General features: G+C 41.4%; 1 protein-coding gene across 2 annotated transcripts in view; it reads left to right on the plus strand.

The window, feature by feature from the left end:
• LOC126183700 (tetratricopeptide repeat protein 7B-like) overlaps positions 1-27,009 on the plus strand; it is a 237,063-nt gene that overhangs the window by 127,988 nt on the left and 82,066 nt on the right. For both annotated transcript variants that reach the window (XM_049925881.1, XM_049925882.1), the window contains 2 exons: positions 7,315-7,493; positions 24,939-25,221. In XM_049925881.1, coding sequence (XP_049781838.1) covers positions 7,315-7,493; positions 24,939-25,221 — 462 coding nt within the window. The remainder of the gene's footprint in view (positions 1-7,314; positions 7,494-24,938; positions 25,222-27,009) is intronic.

Here is a 27,009-nt window from a genome sequence, read left to right on the forward strand (position 1 = left end):
CCCTTGTATAATATTTCCCCAATGTAAAACATGTAAAATGCAATTTTCCGGGTACACAATCACAATTTGTACATCAGCTCTCTAATAGATTTGTGCTTTGCGACTGGCAAGGCAAGGTGCCAACGAAGACATGCACAGTTATCCGCATTTCCAGATTCTGGATGTAGACGTGGAGCAAGTACGTGACCAAGAAGTCATGTGTGGCCAGCCACTAGTGGTTAGCCCCCTCCAGCAGGCAGTTTGTAAACAGGTCAGGCATAGCGTTGTAGCACTGTAGTATCTATTATCCCCAGTTAGTTTTACTAAGCGAGATGGCACAGTGGTTAGCACACTGGACTCGCATTCAGGAGGGCAATGGTTCAATCTCGCATCCGGCCATCCTGATTTAGGTTTTCCGTGATTTCCCTAAATCACTCCAGGCAAATGCCAGGATGGTTCCTTTGAAAGGGCATGACCGACTTCCTTCCCCGTCCTTCCCTGTCCTTCCCTAATCCAATGAGACCAATGACCTCGCTGTTTGGTCTCTTCCCCCCAAACAACCCAACCAACCCCCCCATTAGTTGAACAGAACTCTACAGGACATTCTTGAGTTCACACCACAAATAACTCAGATTACAGAAAACTTTAGCTTGGCTTGATGAGGTACCCCATAAAAGTGATCGTGTATGACATTATGGAATAAAAGTAGGTAAAGTTTACTATCTTTTTCATTTTTACATCACATGTCTGACAACATCCAATTTTCAAATTCCCCAGGGACTCACAACTCTCTTGCGTAACTCTAGGAAAACAGTGTTAAAGATTAATTTGACTAAGGCAAAAGTGAGGGCTCACTGTAGCCCGAAATATAATGAAAATAGTCAACAACTGACAAGAAAAAATCGTCGCCTTTAGGTAAATTTCAGCTCTACATAAATATGTCAAGGTAAGAGGATGAATCTGAAAAATGAATATTATTTCCACTCGTTGACTTAGGCCATTCCTCTTGATAATCTGTTTCGAAACAGATTGCTCTCAGTTTACAGAGCAGAGAAAAGTATAACCGCCAAATTGCTATGTTGAAGAAAGCATACTTCAAAATGTAGATTACATTCAAGGGCATTCAAGAACCTGGACTTGCAGTGAATTTTGCTACCCATCTGAAGACATCTACTGTAAAGATCAGTAGAACTGGTACTTGACATTAACTCAGTCTATTTGCAATGGTTTGTGTTTGTGACCAGAGGAAGCAACATGCCAAAATTGAAGTGCACAGTTGCCAGAGAAAGATTCTAGCTTTATTAGAGCGGAGAGCAGCTACGAAGGTGGCTGAGGGTCTGATGTGCAGAAGCATGTGGAAGTGTACCACGTGACTCTCAGCCAATCCCGTGCCAGTGACATTCTTGTCTTCCTTCTGTGTGGGTTGTGCTGTGTTCGGAAGTTCTAACTGTTTATTTCAGTAATTGTGTTCTGTGCTGAGTGCTGACTGCCTTCATAGCATTCCTTATGAGTGATGGTAAGCAGTCACGCCAAGTGCTACACAAACAGGCAAGAAGAATAGTGTTCGGTGTATACCATTACTTTAAGAGACAATCTTCCGCTGAATCCGCGCTGACACAAGGAGTGGGTCGCGCTGTTCCCAAATGCCAGGAGCAGACAGCTGAAGCCTGTGGTATTGGTTTTAGACTGTTCAGAGAATATCCAGCAAAGCTAAGGTGTCTATCCAAGTCTGCGGCTCAGCTGTTTACAAATCACCAGGGAAGCAACATAACCACAAAAAAGAAATGGCTGAGCTAGATGATTTTGTGAAAAAGTTTTGCGGCGCATAGTGTTCAGCATGTATGCTGATGGTGAGTATCCAACAGCAGAGAAACTACTTTCAAGTACAAAAGAAGCTGAAAATTTTAATGGAAGCAAATGGACCATGTTGAGGATACTGAAAGTTCAGGTATCAGAAAACGAACGATGGTAGGAAATTATTAATGGAACGAAGCGATATTGTAGCTGCAAGGATTGTTTTTCTGAGAACAATGCAGGAGATCGGAGAAGCTGGCACATCACGAATTTATTACTTAGATGAAACTTGCGTTAATCAGAACCATGTAAGGGTTATGTGCTGGAAAATGAGCGATGGCTGTGGTGGATTAAAAGTTCCTGTCGGTAAAGGTAACAGAATTATAGTGCTTCATGTCGGATCAGCAAATACTGGCTTTATTCCCCAGAGTAAGCTGATTTTTAAGGCACCTAAAGCTAAGAATTCATAAGGTTACCACTCTAAAATTACGTACAGCATCCTCAAATGGTGGTTTACACAACAATTATTGCCACATATTCCTGCGTCTTCGTTATGGTCATTGACAATGCGAGCATCCACTCAGTGCAAGTGAACAAAGCTCCTAATACAACCTCCAAAAAGGCAGACATTATTGCATGGCTGTCATCTAACAGAATACCTTATAACTCATTGCATACCAGAGCAGAATTGCTGTTTCTTGTCAATCACCACAAGCCTACATACAGAGTTCATGAGATGGACGAAGTTGCAAAGCAGTATGGGCACTGTATCGTTAGAGTATCCCCATCCATTGCCATTACAACCCAATTGAGGTTGTATGGGCTCAGATGTAAGCAAATATTGTGGAAAAGAACAGTACATTCAAAATTGCAGATGTTGAGAGACTTACACATGAGGCAATAGACAGCATCTCAACATGTGCATGGGTAGGTTGTGTAAGACACACAGAAAAACTGAAAGATGAAGGTTACAACAGGATAATTGGCAGGGACACAGTTATGGAAACATTCATCATAAATCTTGCTGAGTCTGATTCATCTACGTTCGATGGCGAAGACAATGGAGTAGATTTCTTGCTGTGAAGTATGTAAGTACCAATTACTGCTGCTTATGACTTTGTGTGACTGTGCCTGCAGCAGCATAAAAAATTATTAGTAGCTCAAGTTTCATCTTTGACCTCGTAACGATGCCGTTTTCTTCATAAAACATATTTCGTTCAATTAAGTACACATACTATAACGCCATAGCAGGTTGCACAATGAAAGAAAATTATCTTTTAGTAAAACATTAAACGATCTGTTTCTGATATCCTTATGGTCACAGATTATTAAAACTTGAAAATACTTTAAATGTATTCAATCACTAATGTAAGCAGTGCTAAAATTTGTTTGATTAACGAAACAAATCTTTGTCGTACAAAAGATGGAACATTAAACACTGACGGAATTTAAAGAAAGAATGAAGCTACATCATGATTACTGACAAAATGGTGTGTGTATTGCCTTGAGATTGAAGCTCTTCCATCTGTGTTTGCTTTACAAATAAACTGTACTTTTGGAAGTGATCCACTTTGAGCAAAACACAATGTTTCTTTTTGTGCTGTCACCCAGAGACATTTCATTGAGGTTCAACATCGTCGCTGGGCTTTCATTTGCTCTCTGTTATACAATAGGAAAAATATTCATTATTACTTACATATAAATAGATTAGAGTTTTTAAGAAAGTTTTTACAAATCTGAAAACAGCTAAAGTTTTGCATATGTACCTTGTTAACACATGCAATGGTTTTCCTAGTTTTTTTTATGTTTTTCTTTACAGCTATTTTACTTTCAGTGTCTGTCATCTTCAACCATATAGAACTTAATGTAGAGAAATTATTTATCTCTATGTTTTATAAGATTGTGAATGTTGTGTTTAAGTTCAATATTAACTTATTCTATGTGGGGGGGTTGTGTGTGTGTGCACGTGTAAGGATTCTCGTTAATAAGAATGCAGTTCTTTAAAAGTTCACGGTGGAACGATATTTATGTTAGTGTGCCATCAATTTTCTCAGTGTGTGAACTTACGGAAGGAAATTGGCAGCATCACAATGTATCTTCCCTCTCTCTCTGCGCAGAATGCGACCCTCACCTGCCTTCATAGCTGCTCTCCATTGTAACATCACTGAACTGAATACAGTGACACAGGTGCAATCTGTGAGGCCACTCAGGAATGATTAGCAGTCACAAGTCGGTAGCCGTGGTTATCGGCACTGGCGTCCAGTGGGTGATGGGAGGGGGAGGACTGGGTAATCAGGTGTATCATCCAGCAAGGCAGGAGGCCCTGGGTGGTCTGGGGTGTTGTCCATTGGGGTAGGAGCCCCTAGGCAGTTGGGGGTGGTGTCCAGCAGGGCGGGAGCCCTGGACTCTCAGGAGTAAGCTGGAGGATGTGCTGGAGGTGAAGTCTACCTGGGCAATGTGGAGGAGGCACTTGATGATAGCCTGATGACTGAAACACAGTGATGACTGATTCCCAACCAGCTTAGCAATGTACATGGTGAGCATATGGTGAGCACACTGCCATGGAGTGGCTGAGTGGTGCCCTAATTGTCTGCCTGGTGGAAGAAAACGGGCACACAAACAGTGAGCATGTTATCTTGTGGGAGAGAAGAAGTGCCTGTGATCACAGTGCTGTGTACTGTGACATGGACATGGATGCCACCAGTGACAAAGCTCGTGCTACCCAGTGCTGGGGTAGGGTTGCCTGTAGGTTGTATCACAGTCGACCATCTGGGGATACAATACAAGCCCTTACAACAAAACCTTTAATTTTCTAGAGTTTGCTGAAGTTTCTCACTCGCAATGAATGAACTTATTGTATTTTTCTTAGACATTCAGGTGAGGTCATCCTTCTCCCCTTTCAATTAGGCAACTGTCACCTCTGGCCTCAAAACATACATGAGCACTGTTTTTTTGTGGATTATAAAGTTTGTCTATCCATGAAGATTATAAGATTTTTCTTGGGTAGTTATTCTGATGATATGCTGTTTCTGTCTATCTCTGTATTTGCTTTTAACAGCACATACATTCAACACATTACAAATGTTTTTCATTCTAATTAACCCCTTAACATAATATTTTATTAATAATGAAAACCTCCTATAGTGAAAGACATTGCATTTTCACATATGACGATAGCTTTTTAAGCTCAAAGTAATGAGCTGAAAAATTTTGATCACCAGTAATAAAATCCCAGGTATAATCATGCACTGGAGTTTGACTAAAATGTCCTGAAACTTGAAGTTAGTGGTTTGTTTTTAGTTTCTATGTACCTAGGAAGTCTAACCATGTTCCATATGAATATAAATCTTGAAGGAGCTGCCTAGAGACAGTGGACATGTTTACCTCATACCACTGCCAAGTGTTTATCACTTAACTGACAAACTGCTGTCACTTTGCCTCTAACGAGTTAACATCACATTCTTCTTCACTTCCTGAGCTGCTAAATTCAATGCCAAACTCAGAATCACTATAGCCCTCCTTTTTGGAAATAATTGCGTACACAATAAAACAGGGGAGAGGCTCAAAGTGTGTATTTTGTTGTTGAGTATCCACAGCTGCACACAGTGAAAGACTGTATCTAGTGGCACTTAACCAAAACAAGACTGCCAGCCTACAAATGAAGAACCAGGTGCTCTGTAGCAGCCAAACATGTAACTATCGGTGCCGAAGAGGGCTGCAGAAACCCCCTTTGCAAACTGCATAACATCTAAGTAGCTAAGACTAGAATTGTCATTCTACTCGCCGGCCAGGGTGGCCGAGCGGTTCTACGCACTACAGTCTGGAACCGCGCGACCGCTACGGTCGCAAGTTCGAATCCTGCCTCGGGCATGGATGTGTGTGATGTCCTTAGGTTAGTTAGGTTTAAGTAGTTCTAAGTTCTAGGGGACTGATGACCTCAGAAGTTAAGTCCCATAGTGCTCAGAGCCATTTGAACCATTTTGTTATTCCACTCGTGGCAATGTGAGTTTACCAGAGACAGTTACATGGCAAAATTCTTTGTTGAGTTTCTATCTTAACTTTGGAAAGCCTGAGTCTTATTTGAAGGTAGAATATGCTAATACAGTTATCTGAATGGGTTCTTGTGCAGATCCACACTGATACTCATATCATCCTTCCATTCTCAGTGATTTTTCTGGTGTAAAGGCGCCAATATCCAGTAAAAAAATCTTTGAGCATGAAACTATGTCTGTTCATCAAGGTATTGTGTATCTTTAAAGCTTTTTGGAATAATTTATTGTCCACAGTAAGAAGTTTAGTATAGGTACTTGATTTGAGCTGTGTGTAGTTCTACATTTGTTCTATCTTCATCAGTGTTATGTCAATAGGAACAAGAAAATTTTCTTCAAACAATAATGTAGCAATTTACATGAAAATGGTGGTCTTCAACGAGAATGTGAAGTTTGACATCTTCACTGTTCTCCAGTAAAAGCATAGTAAACATTATAGCAACAGTTTACAAATATTGGCTTTATGCTCCACAATGTGTGACAACTATTTCCTTTCTAAATTTATTACAGAACAGTAAAGTGTACTTGGTATCTGGTGTGTAAATAGTCAACAATTTTCCTTGTTTGGAACATTCAATCAGACCATATCATGACTGTGATTAAACTATTCTTGCTGGAAAATAACTTCTCAGCTTTAGTAGTTCTACATTGTGATATCTAATTTAGAAAAGAAAACCATTCAGTCAAAAACAGAAGTTGAGTGTGATGTGGTTCTTATTACCAAGAAGTGTTAGGGTCTGTTTACACTTGGCAGAATATCAGTGCCAAATATCATCCCCTCCAGGTTAAATGGTGCTGCTCAGGCTCACTAGCAACTGAAGAGAATGGAATGTCCATGACAACCATGTCTACCATTCTCAAACAAAATTTCTGAGCATCTGGCTCAGTCTGGACTGGTTCTCAGACACACTACGGTTGCTGTTCCTGTAGTTATGTTGTGGCTCTATGATGTGGTGTTGTGTGTTTAATTTCACGTGTTAAGAGGAGCTGTTAAAGTTTGTTACTTCTCTCCCAATTTTTCATTCTTATCACTTCCTAAGATAAAAAGAAAAAAAGAAAAAAAAGCGTATAAGTGACACAATAAATTACACATACAACACCAAAATCTGCAAAAACAGCACTGAAATTCATCATAATGTAAAATTATTTTTTCAGGCTCTTTCTTATGTGAAAACAGCTGTAGAACAGGGTGAGCAAAAATGATCTTAAATCTATATATGCATACTACTCTTTTTAACTGTTCATTATTTCAAAATAATCAGCACAAGCACACTCTTAAATTTGAAAAATGCAGTAACAGAAAATATTAAGACTGTGTCCAAAAGCACAGTTCTTGAAACATTGGCAGCAAGGATTTAGAACTGCTGTATGTTACCCTGTTGATGATATCGTTGACTGATGTACAGCTCTGGATATTAAAAGTAGATGAAAGATGTCATATCAGACTTTTTTAATGTTTTGAGTATCTTATAATGACAGATTTTCTCAACAGTTTGCTGAAGGCCTGCAGTGGAGCTGTCAAGCCCTGTCCAGAGAGACGTCATCACCACAAAATCTGGCATCCCGGTGTCATCTCTACATAGGCATTGGTTACAGTCTGCAGGCAGCAAACACTACATTAAAACATGAGAAACAGCAACTTATTCAGAGTGCACTTGACTCTTTTCACAGGTACCCACTCAAATCATTTTCAGTACATAGAGGAAGACAGAGATCATGTTACTGCCTTTGCTCCCCCTTACAAGAACTGATATTTCTTACGTTGAGATTCTGTGAAAAAACTTGTTTTTATGAAGCAGTGAAACCTGAAAAACTTACTCTGTAAACTGTGTCATGTGATGGCTTAGTTTAAGTGTAAAATATGAGAGTCTAGTAATTGTACATGAAGACATAGTTCTGTATAAATAGGAAATCTTAGAAATTCACAAAATGCATGTGCCAGTATGATACAGCATGAATAAAACTGATATGAGATGAGAATACCTTGAGAGTGGTTGCAATTACAGTGGTGTATGATGCTATTAATGATGATGTCTGTGGGCTCCATAAGAATAAAGTGTCACATATATCATGAAGCTGCCATCAGCAATGGCAAGGGGCGGGGGATGAGAACTACGAGTAGCAATATACCTCCAAACAACATACCAACTGTGCTCTATGGCATTTGAGCTAAGGATTGAGCTGGCCACTCCATGCACTGCATTTTTGTCCTCTAAATGTTGCCTGTGTAGTCAAATATTGTCATCTTGAAGAAATCAATCGACACCTATTACCCCAGCTGACGGAGGTACAGGGGTGGTTTAATAAGTCTGGTAAAAAAGCAAGAAAAAATGTTTGTTTCAGAAACAACTTACCTCACTTCTGTAATGAAGGATATACACTTGATCCAGCTATCTCCAAGCTTTTTCATCCCGTCAGAAAAATAAACACAGTCAAACTCTGCAAAATATTAGTGGACTGCAACTCTCACTTCCTCATTTGATGAAAATTTCTTTCCAGCAAGCCAAAGTTTCAAGTTAGGAAACAAGAAGAGGTCACTTGGGGCTAATTCTGGTAAGTAGAGTGGATGAGAAACCAATTCAAAGCCCATTTCATGCACTTTCACCGTTGGTATCACTGATGTGTAGGATGGTGCCTTATCCTGTTGAAAGAGCACTTTTTAGCGTGCCTAACCCAAGTTTCAAACGATGCAACAATGAAACATAATAGGGCCCAGTTATAATTCTTCCTTTTTCCAAGTAACCTGTGAGGACTATTCCTTGGGACTAAAAAAAAAAACACAGTGACAGTCACATTACCAGCTGACAAAATGGTCTTTGCGTTCTTTGGTGCACTTTCATCAACCTTTATGTAGTGTTTTGACTGCCATTTTGACTCTGGTCTTTCAGATTGTGATTAAACATTGTCAGACATTGTGTTGAAATGTTGTCCCAGATGTGCTTTTGGTCGAGTGTGAGCAGTTGTGGCACCAACTTCGCACATAGCTTCTTCATAGTCAATTATCCATGCAAGATATTATGCACTTGCTCAGTTGATACACTTACAGTCTCAACAATTTCCTGACTTTTTATTCTGTGATCTTGCATTTCCTTAACATGGATTTTTGTCAGTGGTTTCCTTTGTGGTGACCTCAGTTAGATGGCCGGAGCGCGTTTCACCTTGGATGCTTTGTCCGACCACATTTAAATTCACTAATCCAAAAGTAAATTACTTCAGTGATGGTGCACAGTCCATGTAAAGCTCATTCAGTTCTGTTTTGATTTGATTTGTGGAGCAGTTAAACACTTAAAATGGAAATGTTTAGTAACAGCACACAAAAAAAAAATAATAATTCAATTTCCATTTTCATTCGCATTCAACACATTTCCCAGTTCAGATGGGTGTCAACAATGAAATTTACACTGTACAGTGCTAAATTCTTTATACGACACTTTGAATAATCAATCTTACCAACCATGAAGGCACAACAAAAATATTCCATTATTTTAATTATTTTAATTTACCAGACCACCCTCATACGTAGGCAGTACATCACCATCATCCCTCCAGATCTATGTAATCAAAGTTCCACATCTAAGGACATGGAAGTTTTTTTGTCCATCTGAAGACATTGCCTTGTGTGAAGGCAGTGAGACAATACTCCGTACTCACATTGGGGATGATTTTGGGTCCAAATGAGTCTTCAGCTGTCTAGTTTTGAATTTACCACAGTTTTCCTAAATTACTTCAGGTGAACAGTAGGCTAATTCTTAGACTGGCTGCATGTGTGACTTTTTCCAGTGGGATTAAATCTTGAAGTCGCACCTCACCAATGCAACAGCAGTGTAAATTCCAGCACTGTGTGGCAGTCTGCGCTGGCATGCTGTAATTCTACTTGTGCCAGGATTTTTGAAGCATGAATACTACTGGAAAAATTGCACATGTAGCTGCAGCCTTAATCCTTGGGTGACTTTCAGCACCATCATTACCTGAGTGAACTAGGGCTCCATCTGCAGCCAACTTGAGGAGATGTTAAACTGCTAATTTTCTTAATTTCATAGAGATACATCCTTTTTGCAGGGTTGTGTTGAATAATATAGGATTTTGGTTTTTCACCAAATCAAAAGGTACCTACTGCCACTTTGTGAACTAAACACGGGCTTATATACAAATAATGGTTTTCCATTGGCTTGCAGTTCAGTATGCATGTGGGTATGCCCACCCCAAACACTCTCCTGTAATAAGTGGTGAATAGTATACATGTAGATTTTAGTCTGGAACTGGAACTATCTTTGTGAAGCTCTCTGCATATAGTACTGGATGATACCAGCTATGCAGTAGCTGTATGAGAGAGCAGTTATAAATGTGTAACAGCAATTATTGGTTGTTGGCGCACCTCATAACATGCATCCTCATGGCACGAAACTGTGTTTAGAAATTTTTGTACAGAAGAACAACAATGGAAGGTGAATATTTAACCATTGTGTGATACGTGTATGAGTTTTATCTACATCTAACGTGGCAATGGCTTTCAGTCATCATTTACATGATGAATTATGCCTCAATGTTATTAATGTGAGTTGACTACATCAGACATATCTTGTAAAACTGTCACAGTACCAGCTGCTGTCATACTCTCAAACATGCAACCTTTGTTTCTGTAGCACAATCTGACTGTACCATCGATTATTTACTAGTGATAGTTTCGTGCACAATTCTTGTGGCAGTAAGGTAGCAAATATTCATGTAGATCTCATTTTGCTGCTTTTGATTTTTCTTACTTTATGAAAATCAATGTATGTCTTCCGTATTCATTGGAAAATGGTAGTGTATCACTTTTAATTAAAATTTTGGCTAAAGTCAAGTTTATAACATTTAATTTGAAATTTCTTCAATTTTGGCCCTTTCCAAGGTCTTACTAATGAAGTGTTGTGACTCCCCATGTTGTGCACTGTTTGGCAACATACACTCCTGGAAATTGAAATAGGAACACCGTGAATTCATTGTCCCAGGAAGGGGAAACTTTATTGACACATTCCTGGGGTCAGATACATCACATGATCACACTGACAGAACCACAGGCACATAGACACAGGCAACAGAGCATGCACAATGTCGGCACTAGTACAGTGTATATCCACCTTTCGCAGCAATGCAGGCTGCTATTCTCCCATGGAGACGATCGTAGAGATGCTGGATGTAGTCCTGTGGAACGGCTTGCCATGCCATTTCCACCTGGCGCCTCAGTTGGACCAGCGTTCGTGCTGGACGTGCAGACCGCGTGAGACGACGCTTCATCCAGTCCCAAACATGCTCAATGGGGGACAGATCCGGAGATCTTGCTGGCCAGGGTAGTTGACTTACACCTTCTAGAGCACGTTGGGTGGCACGGGATACATGCGGATGTGCATTGTCCTGTTGGAACAGCAAGTTCCCTTGACGGTCTAGGAATGGTAGAACGATGGTTTCGATGACGGTTTGGATGTACCGTGCACTATTCAGTGTCCCCTCGACGATCACCAGTGGCGTACCACCTGCACGGCGCCAAACACGCATACGACCATCATTGGCACCAAGGCAGAAGCAACTCTCATCGCTGAAGACGACACGTCTCCATTCGTCCCTCCATTCGCGCCTGTCGCGACACCACTGGAGGCGGGCTGCACGATGTTGGGGCGTGAGCGGAAGACGGCCTAACGGTGTGCGGGACCGTAGCCCAGCTTCATGGAGACGGTTGCGATTGGTCCTCGCCGATACCCCAGGAGCAACAGTGTCCCTAATTTGCTGGGAAGTGGCGGTGCGGTCCCCTACGGCACTGCGTAGGATCCTACGGTCTTGGCGTGCATCCGTGCGTCGCTGCGGTCCGGTCCCAGGTCGACGGGCACGTGCACCTTCCGCCGACCACTGGCGACAACATCGATGTACTGTGGAGACCTCACGCCCCACGTGTTGAGCAATTCGGCGGTACGTCAACCCGGCCTCCCGCATGCCCACTATACGCCCTCGCTCAAAGTCCGTCAACTGCACATACGGTTCACGTCCACGCTGTCGCGGCATGCTACCAGTGTTGAAGACTGCGATGGAGCTCCGTATGCCACGGCAAACTGGCTGACACTGACGGCGGCGGTGCACAAATGCTGCGCAGCTAGCGCCATTCGACGGCCAACACCGCGGTTCCTGGTGTGTCCGCTGTGCCGTGCGTGTGATCATTGCTTGTACAGCCCTCTCGCAGTGTCCGGAGCAAGTATGGTGGGTCTGACACACCGGTGTCAATGTGTTCTTTTTTCCATTTCCAGGAGTGTATTTTGTACACCTTTGCATTTATTTTACACCTTTGGAAAAGTTATCACACACAGTGATTTTTGTATCTTTACCGAATTACAGACATGTTTAGTTATTGTGTGAATAAAGTTTCTTTCTCGGCTGATGCAACCTATACTAAAACATTAGTAGCTGATGCTCCTACTCCTTCTCCTTCTCCTACTTCTCTCTCTCTCTCTCTCTCTCTCTCTCTCTCTCTCTCTCTCTCTCTCTCTCTCTCATTTGAATCTATGATATACAAGCTTTCCCTAAGTAAATTAGCTCTCAAAATATTAACTACTTGTCATGTACAAAATTTGGTGCACAATGTTTACATAATTTACTTAACTATAATCTTTTCATAAAGGTGAGGGTTATAATCAGCATCTACAATTGTTTTCCATCAATTTTACTTAAATAAGGAGAGAACGTATTGCTTCATGTGATTTCCGTATGTTCCCTTCAGATTATATTTCTCCACATGAATCATAATGACTGCAAACATAAAAATATTAGAAGACTGAACCATGCCTGGATATTGGAAGTAGATCATTCTTATCTGTATTCATATGGAAAAGTACAGTCAGGACAAGGTCTGCAATGGTGGTCTAAGAGATTCTCAGTAATATTTTATAGGAGCAGTTAGTCTGTCAATTAATAATTTAGTTTCATGAGCATTGTGATAGTAACTCCTCAGTTTATGGAAGAAGTCTGAATAGCAGTATTAGCACATAAGTAATAAAACTGCCTTTTAGCCACTGGGACTGGGAACTGCTTAATGCTTTTCACTTGTCACATAATCTGGCTCCAAAGCCCTGATTAGACTCACAATCAGATGATTCATGATTTGAATGCTACTAAAAGACTCACCTACTGAGGGTCTTCAATCATAACTGGCTACAAGGTTTTTTTCCCTTTGCAACAGCAAAATAGGATCACCACCTAAATCATTAAGCTAAGCAAAAGACCAATGTCCATTGACAGCTACCAAAGGATTAGCCTCACCAATGTGCTCTACAAACTACTTAAAAGGGTGGTAGGCGATGATAGTGCTGGGTTCTCAAATCGTGGTGCTTTTTGTCACCCCCTATAAGTGTGGTTTCTGTGAGAGACAATCCACAGCCGATGACCAGAACAATCTGACAGGCCTACTCTAAACACCAACACGTCATTGCTGTCATTTTTGACCTGTAGTGGCATAAGAAACTGTTTGATATTATCACATTTTGCTTAACTTTCATGACTTGGGCTTATGAGGCTCCATTTTCATTTTTATTTTTCAATTTTTATCTTACCTGTTGTTTTGGGTTAGAGCTGACACATCACTCATCTCCCCATGGGTCCAAGAGAGCAGTGTCCCACAGACCTTCATGCTGAATCTTACATTCCTCCTCATCGCCATCAATAGGCTGGTGTGTGCCGTTGGATCATTGGTCACCCCTGCACTGTATGTCGACGACTTATGGGATTTGTAGGGATCCCAATCTGTAGGCCTGGCTAAATGCCAGAGCCATGGCACCAACAAAGGACCTTCACTTGAATCCTTTCCCATGGCTTCCAGATCTCTTCCCACAAAAATGAGTCATGCGTTTGTGTCATTGTCTCACTGTCCATGGTGCCCCAGAACTCTGCTTGAATACCCAGCACTCTGACATTGTTCCACAGTCTGATTTTTGGGACTCCTCTTTGATGATAAAAAACTGTCATGGCTGCTTCATATTTGTCAACTAAAGTCTAACTGCATGCAAAAGCCTAAAATTAATTGCTTTGTTGTGCCTACGTCTTTTTGGGTGTGAATTTCACTACTTTGTCATATTTGCTGGCCTCCAGTTGTGTTCTGATTGGACTGGGGTTGCCGCTTTTATGGTTCAGCTTTAAAATTCTTGGACCCAGTCAGTCATAGTGGAGTAAGACTGGCCACTGGTGCTTTCTGGACTGGTTATGTAGATAGTCTTCTTGGTGCAGGGAATCTTCCTCCTTCAGTTCTAACACTACCAGCTGTTGCTCACTTATGCAGTCACCATCTGACAATTTCCTAATCATTATTCAGCTTACCAAAATCTTTTTGCATACAAGGGGCATTGATCGCCTGGCACCCACCTTTGTGGTATTACCAGTTGTAATGCAGATAGCCCCCCATGAACCATGGACCTTGCTGTTGGTGGGGAGGCTTGTTTCCTTCAGTGATATAGATAGCCGTACCATAGGTGCAACCACTATGGGGGGGTATCTGTTGAGAGGCCGGAAAAACGTGTAGTTCATGAAGAGGGGCAGCAGCCTTTTCAGTAGTTGCAGGGGCAACAGTCTGGATGATTGACTGATCTGGCCTTGTAACACTAAACCAAACGGCCATTCTGTGCTGGTACTGAAAACGGCTGAAAGCAAGGGGAAACTACAGCCGTAATTTTTCTCAAGGGCATGCAGCTTTACTGTATCGTTAAATGATGATGGTGTCCTCTTGAGTAAAATATTCTGGAGGTAAAATAGTCCTCCATTCGGTTCTCCGGGCGGGGACTACTCAGGAGGACCTCGTTATCAGGAGAAAGAAAACTGGCATTCTACGGATCGGAGCGTGGAATGTCAGATCTCTCAATCAGGCAGGTAGGTTAGAAAATTTAAAAAGGGAAATGGCTAAGTTGAAGTTAGATATAGTGGGAATTAGTGAAGTTCGGTGGCAAGGGGAACAAGACTTCTGCTCAGGTGAATACAGGGTTATAAATACAAAATCAAATAGGGGTAATGCAGTGGTAGGTTTAATAATGAATAAAAAAATAGGAATGCGGGTAAGCTACTGCGAACAGCTAAGTGAATGCATTATTGTGGCCAAGATAGATACGAAGCCCACACTTACCTCAGTAGTACAAGTTTGTATGCCAACTAGCTCCGCAGATGACAAAGAGATTGATTAAATGTATGATGAGATAAAAGAAATTATTCAGATAGTGAAGGGAGATGAAAATTTGTCATTGGTGACTCAAATTCGATAGTAGGAAAAGGAAGAGAAGGAAGCGTAGTAGGTGAATATGGAATGGGGGTAAGGAATGAAAGAGGGAGCCACCTGGCAGAATTTTGCACAGAGCGTAACTTAAACATAGCTAACACTTGGTTCAAGAATCATGAAAGAAGGTTGTATACATGGAAGAGACCTGGAGATACTGGAAGGTTTCAGATAGATTATATATTGGTAAGACAGAGTTATAGGAACCAGGTTTTAAATTGTAAGACTTTTCCAGGGGCAGATGTGGACTCTGACCACAATCTATTGGTTATGAACTGTAGATTAAAACTGAAGAAACTGCAAAAAGGCGGGAATTTCAGGAGATGGGACCTGGATAAACTGACAGAACCAGAGGTTTTAGAGAGTTTCAGGGAGAGCATTAGAGAACAATTGACAAAAATGGGGGAAAGAAATACAGTAGAAGACAAATGGGTAGCTTTGAGAGATGAAAAGGTGAATGCAGCAGAGGATCAAGTAGGTAAAAAGACGAGGGCTAGTAGAAGTCCTTGGGCAACAGAAGAAATATTGAATCTAATTGATGAAAGGAGAAAATATAAAAATGCAGTAAATGAAGCAGGCAAAAATGAGATCGACAGGAAGTGCAAAATGACTAAGCAGGGATGGCTAGAGGACAAATGAAGGATGTAGAGGCATATATCACTAGGGGTAAGATAGGTAATGCCTACAGAAAAATTAAAGAGACCTTTGGAGAAAAGAGAACCACTTGTATGAATATCAAGAGCTCAGATTGAAATCCATTTCTAAGCAAAGAAGGGAAAGCAGAAAGGTGGAAGGAGTATATAGAGGGTCTACACAAGGGCGATGTATTTGAGGACAATATTATGGAAATGGAATAGGATGTAGATGAAGATGAAATGGGAGATATGATACTGCATGAAGAGTTTGACAGAGCACTGAAAGACCTGAGTCGAAACAAGGCCCCGGGAGTAGACAACATTCCATTAGAACTACTGATACCATTGGGAGAGCTAGCCCTAACAAAACTTTACCATGTGATGAGAAAGCTGTAGGAGACAGGCGAAATACACTCACATTTCAAGAAGAATATAATAATTCCAGTCCCAAAGAAAGCAGGTGTTGACAGATGTGAAAATCACCGAACTATCAGTTTAATTAGTCATGGCTGCAAAATACTAACACGAAATCTTAGTAGACGAATGGAAAACTGGTAGAAGCTGACCTCGGGAAAGATCAGTTTGGATTCCATAGAAATGTTGGGACATGTAAAGCAATACTGGCCCTACAACTTATCTTAGATGATAGATTAAGGAAAGGCAAACCTACATTTCTAGCATTTGTAGACTTAAGAGAAAGCTTTTGACAATGTTGACTGGAATACTCTCTTTCAACTTCTGAAGGTGGCAGGGGTAAAATACAAGGAGTAAGAGGCTATTTACAATTTGTACAGAAACCATATGGCAGTTATGAGTCGAGGGTCATGAAAGGGAAGCATTGGTTGGGAAGGGAGTGAGACAGGGTTGTAACCTATCCCTGATGTTATTCAATCTGTATATTGAGCAAGCAGTAAAGAAAACAAAAGAAAAATTTGGAGTAGCAATTAAAATCCATGGAGGAGAAATAAAAACTTTGAGGTTTGCTAATGACATTGTAATTCTGTCAGAGCCAGCAAGGGACTTGGAAGAGCAGTTGAACAGAATGGGCAGTTTCTTAAAAGGAGGATATAAGATGAACATCAACAAAAGCAAAACGAGGATAATGGAATGTAGTCGAATTAAGTCGGGTGGTGCTGAGGGAATTAGATTAGGAAATGAGATACTTAAAGTAGTAAAGGAGTTTCGCTATTTGGGGAGCAAAATAACTGATGATGGTCAAAGTAGAGAGGATATAAAATGTAGACTGGCAATGGCAAGGAAAGCATTTCTGAAGAAGAGAAATTTGTTAACATCGAGTATAGATTTAAATGTCAGGAGGTCGTTTCTGAAAGTATTTGTATGGAGTGTAGCCATGTATGGAAGTGAAACATAGACTATAAGTAGTTTATACAAGAAGAGACTAGAAGCTTTCAAAATGTGGTGCTACAGAAGAATGCTGAAGATTAGATGGGTAGAACACATAACTAATGATGAGGTATTGAATAGAATTGGGGAGAAGATAAATTTGTGGCACAACTTGACTAGAAGAAGGGATCGGTTGGTAGGATATGTTCTGAGGCATCAAGGGATCACCAATTTAATATTGGAGGGCAGTGTGGGGGTAAAAATCGTAGTGGGAGACTAAGAGCTGAATACACTAAGCAGATTCAGAAGGATGTAGGTTGCAGTAGGTACTGGGAGATGAAGAAGCTTGCACAGGATAGAGTAGCATGGAGAGCTGCATCAAACCAGTCTCTGGACTGGAGGAAGAGGAGGAGGATGATGATGATGATGATGATGATGATGCCGCCTAATCTCCTTAGAATGTGCTGCCCATTTTTTTCCTGCCCAGCCCCTGTGTTTAGTATTCAGACCACATATTAGGACTACCCAGCAAGGTGGCGCAGTGGTTCGACACTGGACTCCCACTCGGGAGGACGACGGTTCAATCCCGCGTCCGGCCATCCTGATTTAGGTTTTCCGTGATTTCCCTAAATCACTCCAGGCAAATGCCGGGATGGTTCCTCTGAAAGGGCACGGCCGACTTGCTTCCCCATCCTTCCCTAATCCGATGAGACCGATGACCACGCTGTCTGGTCTCCTTCCCCAAACAACCAACCAACCAACATATTAGGACTAAGCTGTTTCAAGGACCTAAAGTTTCAATCCCCAACAGACCTCCCTCAGCTGTTTTATAATTTTTGTGACTCAGTGATCAGTCTCCAGGCTACTGACCAATGTTACTCTCGTCACCCTATGCTATACCTCTCTGATGTTAGTCGTACTGCCTGTTCAGTTGTCTTTCTCTGGGTCTGAAGTCATGTGATTATCCCAAGGAATGAAGTGGATGACGTTTGGCTTTTTGAAGCAAGTAATTGCCCTATGTTAAATCTGACAGGTGCAGAGTTGTCAGTGCAAATTAAACCTGTTCTCGCTCGGAGATTGAATGTCATCTGGTGGCGTTCTGTCTCTTCTAATAAACTGTGCATATCATGGAGACTGTTGCTGCGTGGTGCTCCTCCTTCCATTCCTCTAAGCATCAATCCATCTTCCCAAGTCACATCCACATTGGTAAAACCAGATTAATTTTATTTTATGTAACAAGACAGCCCAGCAATGTGGTTGTGAAGCTGAAAAGACAGTATCTCACATCCTGTTGGAATGTCCTCTCCTGGTTGTCCATGCTAAGCTTTGTTTTCAGAACTCTTTGCCTCTAATATTGGTGGATGACATGGACAGTTAACTGGTTCTCTGTGAAAGTGGCTTTTATAGATCTTCTGAGTATTTTCTTTATATTTGAACATTTTAGATTAGGATATACTGTGACTATTATAAATATCAATTGAAACTAAAAGTTTACTGCAAGAAATCATAATTTATTTTATTTTCACTATGTGTTTCAAGAGGATTAAACATCCATCAACTGGTTTTATTAATTGACGTAAGACATTTGTGTGTTATGTATACGGCTTCGGGGTAGCCTGTGACAGTCTCCAGTGGTCACTGACCACTTTTCGTATCATGTTTACATTGCGTACACTTTGTTTACACCTAAGCCACTGGAAACAGTGCCACAAGTTACCAACAGCTGTACACACAGATCTACTTATTCAATGAACAGTTTAAGCTCTATGAAACTTGTTGATCTTGTTTTAATTTGATCTAGTAAAATTAACTGTGGGACTATACTGACTGCAATATTAAATTTGTACTCAGATTTCATGTTCGTAAATATTTTAGTTCATCTTACACGATAATGGCTTGATATTGTGAAATAGCCACCTGAACAATTAATATGTTCCCCCGTTGCTGTACTTCGTTTATTCTCAGTGCATCTAATTTCAGTGTCTTCATCATCTCTCTCACTTCCAATTTTTGTTTTGTGTATGGATTCATTTTGCTTCTGACTGTAGTTTTTGAGTTCTAATTGTGAAGCTATCCAATTGGGAAACTTGGACATACCACAGAGGAGGATTGAACATAAGAAACAAAATTTTCACAAATAAACATATTTCAGTCTCTTAGTTTGCATTTGATTATGTGTGTCACTATTGGCTCAGATTATTATTTTACTTTCTTGTGATGAAGATTTTACAAGGGTGTTTTTTTTTTTTTTTTAAATATTCTCTTCTAATTTTTTTATGTCTTTTGTGACATTATAACTTTCATCGTAGTAAATGAAATTAGTTTGTACAAAAAAACATATGGATTTGTTGAACAGAATCTTCAGTTACCATAATCATTTCTCTCTATATCCAAGGTGAATGGTTATTAATTATAATAAAATTGTGAAAATGTCAGCCCCTCCCCTCACTGCCAAAAACAGAATTCAAAAATTTGTATACATTATCTAGCTGTTTGCATTATATACTGTCTCACCACTGTTTATCATTCCCTTTTCCTTTCTTTGTTTCCATTCTCTTCTCATTCCTCCACTTCGGTGTTTGAAGTTCCTCTTTTTCTTTGTCCTTCATGTGGACTTCTGAAGGCCAGCCCTCGTGTCTTACACGTAACATGTGACTGGGTAACGCGGAATTCCCAGCTCTGGGTCGACAGGTAGGGTTTGCATGTAACCCCTGGTACAGGCCAGGTCCAGGGAGGGATTATTGCGTGAGCTGTTACCTTCCCCAATTGCCGATTGGTCCCTCTGTCAGGTGTTCGGGAGGTGTGACCTGAGTTGTGAACAATCACCTAAGGTGGGAGCGCCTCCTTGTGGAGGGGGTTCCCAGTTGCAAGGAGCGTGCCATCAAAGATGCTGGCAATTGTGGGGTATTTTCTCGCAATGGACCAATCATCTTCACAATCACCATGTATGAAACATAAATGGAATGGGACAAAAAATTCGAAGACCCTTCCAGCTGCGCCATGGTTCCTCGTGGTCTCGTGTACTGAAGATGAAGATGGTCAGTCCTTCACCACGGTAAATCAGACAGAAAGGTGTTGATGCAGTTGCCGACCCTGTGAAATCCTGCTCTTGTTTATGGAATGGCACATTGTTTTTGGAGACTACTCCTGATTCTCAAGCACAACAACTGCTTGCCGCCTCACTTCTCCATGGCTACCCTGTTCGTGTCAAGGCCCATAGAACTCTGAATTCTTCCCATGGTGTTATTTACAATAGGCTGCTCGACGGTCTGACCGAATCCGAAATCCAGTCTTACCTCTTGGATCGGGGTGTCATTGCCGTCCATTGGGTGATGAATCGGGTAGATTCCTCCTTAGTGCCCACCCGCACTCTTTTTCCCACCTTTGCTTCCATCTAAGATCAAAGCAGGCTATGAAATTATCGCAGTCCAACCGTACGTTCCTAACCCGATGTGCTGCTATGAGTGTCATCATTTCAACCACACTAAAACGTCTTGTCGACACCAAGCCAAATGTGTAACCTGTGGTAGGGATGCACACAAGGGCAATTATCCACCTCCTCCTCCCTGCTGTATCAACTGCAATGGTGGCTGTGCCACCACTGCTCGGGAATTGTCTCGTGTATTTTGATGAGCAGGCTGTCCAGGAGATCCAGGTAAAGGAAAGAGTGCCTTACCTAGTCACAAATTGTTGGCTAGTCACAAACCCTGCGTTCTCCTGTCTTGCACCTATAGTTCTCTTGTTACCCCCCGTTCCATGAAGGACATGGTCACGCAGACATGCAACTTTAAATTCAGCTCTGAGGTTGTGTAAATCATCCAGTGTCAAGGTAGCATTGCCATCCACCCCGTCCAGCTGTGCAACAAGCCATCAAACTCTTACCTCAAGGGGCGAAGACACAAGCTACACAACCAGTAGGCTGGAAAGGACAGAAAGGGTACTCCCATGAAGGCTTCCTATGTCCCTCCAGCTAAACAGCACCCAAGTCTTCCTCTGCTAACTGGAAAGACCCGAAGAAGTCCACAAAAGGCAAATGGCCTTCTCCTTAGCCGACTCGAAGTTCCTCTTCGATGGTGTTGCCACATGATACCTTAGCCTGGCCAGTCGCTGGTGCACACCATCAACCATTTTTCTGCGTTGTTCTCCACAGACCGAAAGCAGAAGCAATCCGACGCTTCTGTGGACTTCAGGGAGCAGGATCCTCCTGCTTCTGTGCCCTGTAGCAGTGACTTTTCACACTCTGTCACTTGGCAGCCGCTGAGGTGACACCCCTTCACCTCTTCCTTGTCATGACTCTCCTCCAATGGAACGTTCGCGACCTTCGGTCTACAAAGAGGATTTACGGCTGCTTTTGGCTTCACAGCATCCCCTTGTATTTTACCTTCAGGAAACAAAATTGTGCTCTCACGACTGTTTTCATATTACTTACCGATTCGTTTTTACTTTCCCCTTGAGGTCAGCATTCCATCTCATCGGGGCGTCATGCTGCTCATACAGGGTGACATTCATAGTCAACCCATCTCCCCAACTACCCTTCTCCAAGCTGTTGCAGTTCTCCTTTTCCTTCCCCACCTGACTTTTTCCCTCTGTACCATTTATGTCCCTCCATCATTCGATGTCTCCAGGACAGACTTCCTTCATCTTAATGGGCAGCTACCTCCCCCATTTCTGCCACTCAGTGACTTTAATGTGCATCATCCCTTTGGGGTTCTCCCAGAACCTGTCAGAAAGGTGTGCTCTTGGCTGGTCATCTTAATCAACTCAACTTCTTCTGCCTTAACACTGGAGCACCCACATTCCTTTCAGACTCCTGGCACACCTTTTCCCATTTGGACATATCTTTCTGCACTGTCTAGCTTGCCCATTGTCTTGAGTGGTCAGTTCTTTCTGACACCTACTCGAGCGACTATTTCCCATGTTCTATCCATTTGCTGACTCATACCCCACCTGCATGCTCAAGCAAATGGCAGCTTACTAAGGCTGAGTAGTGGCTTTATACTCCGCCCTGGTAGCCTATGAAGTGCAGGATTTCCCCAGTTGTGATGACCAGATGTAATACCTCACAAATGTTATCCTTACTGCTACAGGATATTCCATTCCCCACACATCCCCTTTACCACACTGTGTCCCAGTCCCTTGGTGGACTGAGGCATGCCACAATGCAGTTCATGCGTGGAGATGTGCTCTCTGCGTTTTTAGCCATAATCCTACAATGACAAACTGCATTCATTATAAACAAATGCGTGCAAAGTGTCGTCACATTCTTCGGGATAGCAAAAAAGCTAGCTGGATTTCATTCGCTAGTTCTTTTAACAGTTCCACCCCTTTCTCTGTCATGTGGAACAACTCCTGACGGCTCTCTGGGACCAAGATCCATTCGCCAATTTCCGGCTTGAGAGTAGCAGATGATGTTATCGTGGATCCTTTTGCTGTCTCCAACATTTTGGGCTGCCATTTTGCAGGAATTTTGAGCTTTTTCCTAATATCACCCAGCTTTCCTCCATCGAAAACGAGTGCTGTCAGTTCATCCCGATCCTCCGCCCCAGGCCCAGACGCTGTCCACATTCAGATGTTGCTGCACCTTTCTCTTACGGGCAAGCACATTCTGCTTAACACATATAACCAAATCTGGACAGAGGGCACATTTTTCGGATTTTAGTGTGAAGCCACCGTCATACCCATACCTAAGCCCCATCTCTTACCAGCTGTGTTTGCAAGGTGATGGAATGTATGATTCATGCCTGGCTGGTATGGTGGCTCGAGTCTCGCAATTTGCTAACGACTACATCTCGTTACTATGTCCACCAACGTCATGAATGGTTTTCTGTGGAAATCCCAGACTGTGGCCGTGTCTTTTGATTTTGAGAAGGCCTATGACACCTGCTGGAGAACTGGTACCCTCCATACTCTTTTCATGTGGGGCTTCCATGGCCGCCAGCCCTGTTTCCTTCAGGCATTTTCAAAACACCAATTTTTCCAGGTGTGTGTAGGTTCTGCCTTGTCGGGCACATTTATCCAGGGAAATGGTGTGCCTCAGGATTTGGTCCTGAGCGTCATCCTCTTTGCTACCGCCATTAACCCTATAATGGCCTTTCTTCCACTGGGCATCTCCGGCTCCGTTTTTGTTGACGGTTTTGCCATCTATTGCAGTTCTCCACAGACCTGTCTCACTGAACAGCGTCTTCAGTGATGTCTTGATCACCTTTACTCCCTGAGCATCGACAATGCCTGTCTTTTTCCACTGACAAAACTGTCTGTATTTATAGTGGTGCAAATGGTTTCTCCCACTATCTTTACGTCTTGGGCCTGTTGCTTTTCCGTTTGTTGAAACTACGAAATCCCTGGGGCTCGTGCTCGATAGGAAACACTCTTGGTCCTCTCATGTGTCTTACCTGGCAGCCAGTTTTACATGGTCCCTCAGTGTCCTACGTGTCTCCAGTGGTACTTCCTGGAGTGCTGGTCAAACCACTCTCCTCCATTTGTACTGGTCCCTTGTCTGTTCTAAACTCAACTACATGTGTGCTTTGTTTATGCATCTGTATGTCCATCCTTCTTATGCCATCTCAACACTATCCACCATCATGGCATCCGTTGGGCAACTAGCGCCTTTTGCGCTAGCCTGGTTGCGAGTCTGTATGCTGAAGCTGCTGAACTACCACTGTCCTACCACCGTGACTTTCTCCTCAGCAGGTATTCATGCTGTTTGTCTGCCATGTGTGGCCACCCATCCGATGCCTCCTCCTTCAATGATTCCTTTGATTGCCAGTGTGGAGCACGTCCCTCTTCTCTGTTACCTCCTGGAGTCCACTTTTGGTGCTTTCTGTGTCAGCTTAACTTCACAATACCTGCAACTTTCCCGGTGGGTGTGAACCCTTCATCACCTTGGCTTCGTTAAGTGGCCCGTTTTAACCTTGGCCTTCATTCACTTCCTAAGGACACTACTCCAGCTTCGCTGTATCGCCTTCAGTTTCACGGTCTTCATGTGGAACTTCGTGATAGAACCTTTGTGTACTCTGATGGCTCTCGGACTGACCGTGGTGTCAGGTGTGCCTTCATCATTGACACACACATCTTTAGATATCGGCTTTCGGCACTCTGCTCTTCACCCTTATCAGGCCACGGAGTACATCCAGCGACACAAACTTTGCAATTGTGTCCTCTGCTCAGACACTCTCAGCACCCTTCAAAGTCAATGTGTGCTGTAGGACACTGCCTTTTTAGCCATCGTCATTTCATAAGTGGCCTCCCCCACCACTTTCTATATATTGCTCTCAAGTTTTAACTGTCCACCACTTCCTGACAGAATGTCCATTTTTTTTAACTGTTTGCCATCTGAGTTATTGGCCATTTTAGCAAATGACACGTGGGCTGTCAACCGCATTTTACCCTTTATTTGTCAAAGCAATGTGGCAAAGGCCATTTAAATTTTAGTCTTTGGCTTCCATTTCTACATGGTGTCTTTTGAAGCCCTTTCTCCACATCCCTGTTTTTAGCTGTCTTCTCTTATGTCCATTGGGATTAGTTGTTTTTTAACTCCTCTACAGTTTTGACATGGGTGCATATGGGTGCATATGACCGCAGTTGTTTTTGCACCGTAAAAACAAAACAACACTGACATTCAAAACAATTAACTCAGTGTGTAAATCATTATGTTAAGTCAAATATTATGATACAGTGAAAATGATGAACACCTGATTCTTTTTGTCCATAGGTTACTATGTAAGCAGAAGCTTTACCATCTAAATTAAGAACTTGATTACCAGTAATAGTATATTTTTTTATAGATAATGTGTATTTTATTTGAAGCAGATTTAGGACATTATTTTGAAGGTGTACAGTAAGTTACTAAACTGTTCACAGGGCACAGCAGACAGATCCAAATGATCATCTGGCGGAGTATTACCTTGGACTTCAGTATGCTTACAATGGTCAGTTAACAGAAGCAGTAGCACACGTGAAATTGGCATTGAATTTAAATGCTGAGCATGTTCCTTCCCTTCAGCTTCTTGTGTTACTTTTATCAGCACACAAGCAGACTGCTGAAGCCCTGCAACTGTTGGATGCTGTTATACAAGAATATCCTGATAACATGAACTTGCATTACACAAAGGCACAGCTAGAGCTACAACATCTTGGAGGAGAGGTAATATTATCTGCTTACGTAAGTTATGTGTTTTCTGCTAATTACAGTGTGAATACAAGATAGGAAAGTGATACCAGATGATTTTTAGTTAATGTAGGTAAAACAAGACAAAACATCAAGAAGCTGGTACTAGAAAATTAAATGTAAAAATTCACATGTATCCAACAGACTTACATAGAATACATGAGAATAATTCAGATGTAGTATAATTAAAGCTTTGAAAGATGACTAAAGGTCGAATTAACTGCACCCACTTTAGAGAGAGCAAAAAATGTGCTATGAAGGTCAGTGGCAAACATGTAACCAGTGTTCTGTCATGTTACACTGAGAAGCAAGGAAATACTGTTTGACTTAGAAATTTCAGTGTGAAAACAACAGTAAGAAAAAGGAAAACATGCAAATCAATGTAAAGTGAAAGAATATTTCTGAGAAAAAGGCTATAACATTTTTGAGGAAATACAGAATGGGAATTTTGATGAAGGAAAAATTACTTTGAAGTTGTCAGCAATGGTCCAGCACTAAATTCATAAGACGTGATTTGCTTCAGAGTATGAAAACACATAACAAAAGTGTATATTAGAATATTAAGTCAAAATGACCAAAGTTTTTCATACAAATTTTCAAAAATCCACTTTTTAGGCCCAAAAATAACAAACAAGGAGTGATTTATGAGGGTCTATTTTTTCCCCCTGCAGTTAGATATGATAGCCTCATATAGAGCAAGAACACCAACAAATGTTTCCTTAATTTTTTATGAATTTTTGAAATTTGAAAATTTTCGTTTTGTGTAAAGTTTGGGGTTAGCTATCTCAGGTGGGACTAAATATAAAAATATGATTTTTACACAGTTTGTACACCTATATGATAGCAAAGTACTGTAAAAATTTCAACATAGGTATCTGACTGTGAACAAAGATATGAATTTTTGAAAATGGGGAAATAATTCACATTACTCTATGGCTGATCTTATGGCTGTTGGCTATTTAAATGGTTTGTTGTTTCATTGTAATAAGATTTGTTACATATATTTAGTTCACATGCTCACCCAATATTCATTTAGTTTATTTGTTTTTAATAATGCAATATTAAATAATAGGAGCTTTCGCTTTTGTTCTGTGGTAATAAAAATGCCCATTTATGTTTAGGTTTATTGTCAATAAAGAAGTAAATTATTGCTGGGTGTGGCATTGTAGAAGTACTTGAAAAAGTCAATGACTTTTATACCGTTAGACAAACTTTGTTTAAATTTCGAGTAAGTTCTTCTGTAACATCAGTGTGTATCATGAGAAAAAATATATTCTGAAGTACAACCACAGTTTTGGAAAAAGTGCTGCGATCCACTTAAAGTTCATACAAAGCCTATTACTAAAGGTTTGAGGGGAAATAAAACTTGAACATATGTCCTTGTTATGTGAGAGTGAAACAGCTTCCCAAGTGAAACGTAATGTGATTCCTGGAAATTTCCTGTACCCAGATTCTTACTTAAAAGTATTTGTTGTGAATCCAGAACCAGAATCATGTGACCTTGTTAATGACATTTATATTCCTAATGCGGAAGCTGTTAGCATATTGGATTTTGCTTGTTCTAAGTATCTCCTGCTTCGAAAATAATAAAATTAAGTAGCAGAAAAAGAAAAGCAGGTATTGAAAATAAGATACAACAAATTTCAGACAAAAATAGAAAAGATTTGGAATAATGCTTTAATAATACAGATACCAACATTATTTCTAAAGAAGAAGAAAACCTACCACCAGCATCATCTGACACTAAATATTTGAGCTTAATAG

This window comes from Schistocerca cancellata, chromosome 4 (genome assembly GCF_023864275.1).
Source record: "Schistocerca cancellata isolate TAMUIC-IGC-003103 chromosome 4, iqSchCanc2.1, whole genome shotgun sequence".
Taxonomy (NCBI): Eukaryota; Metazoa; Arthropoda; class Insecta; order Orthoptera; family Acrididae; genus Schistocerca; species Schistocerca cancellata.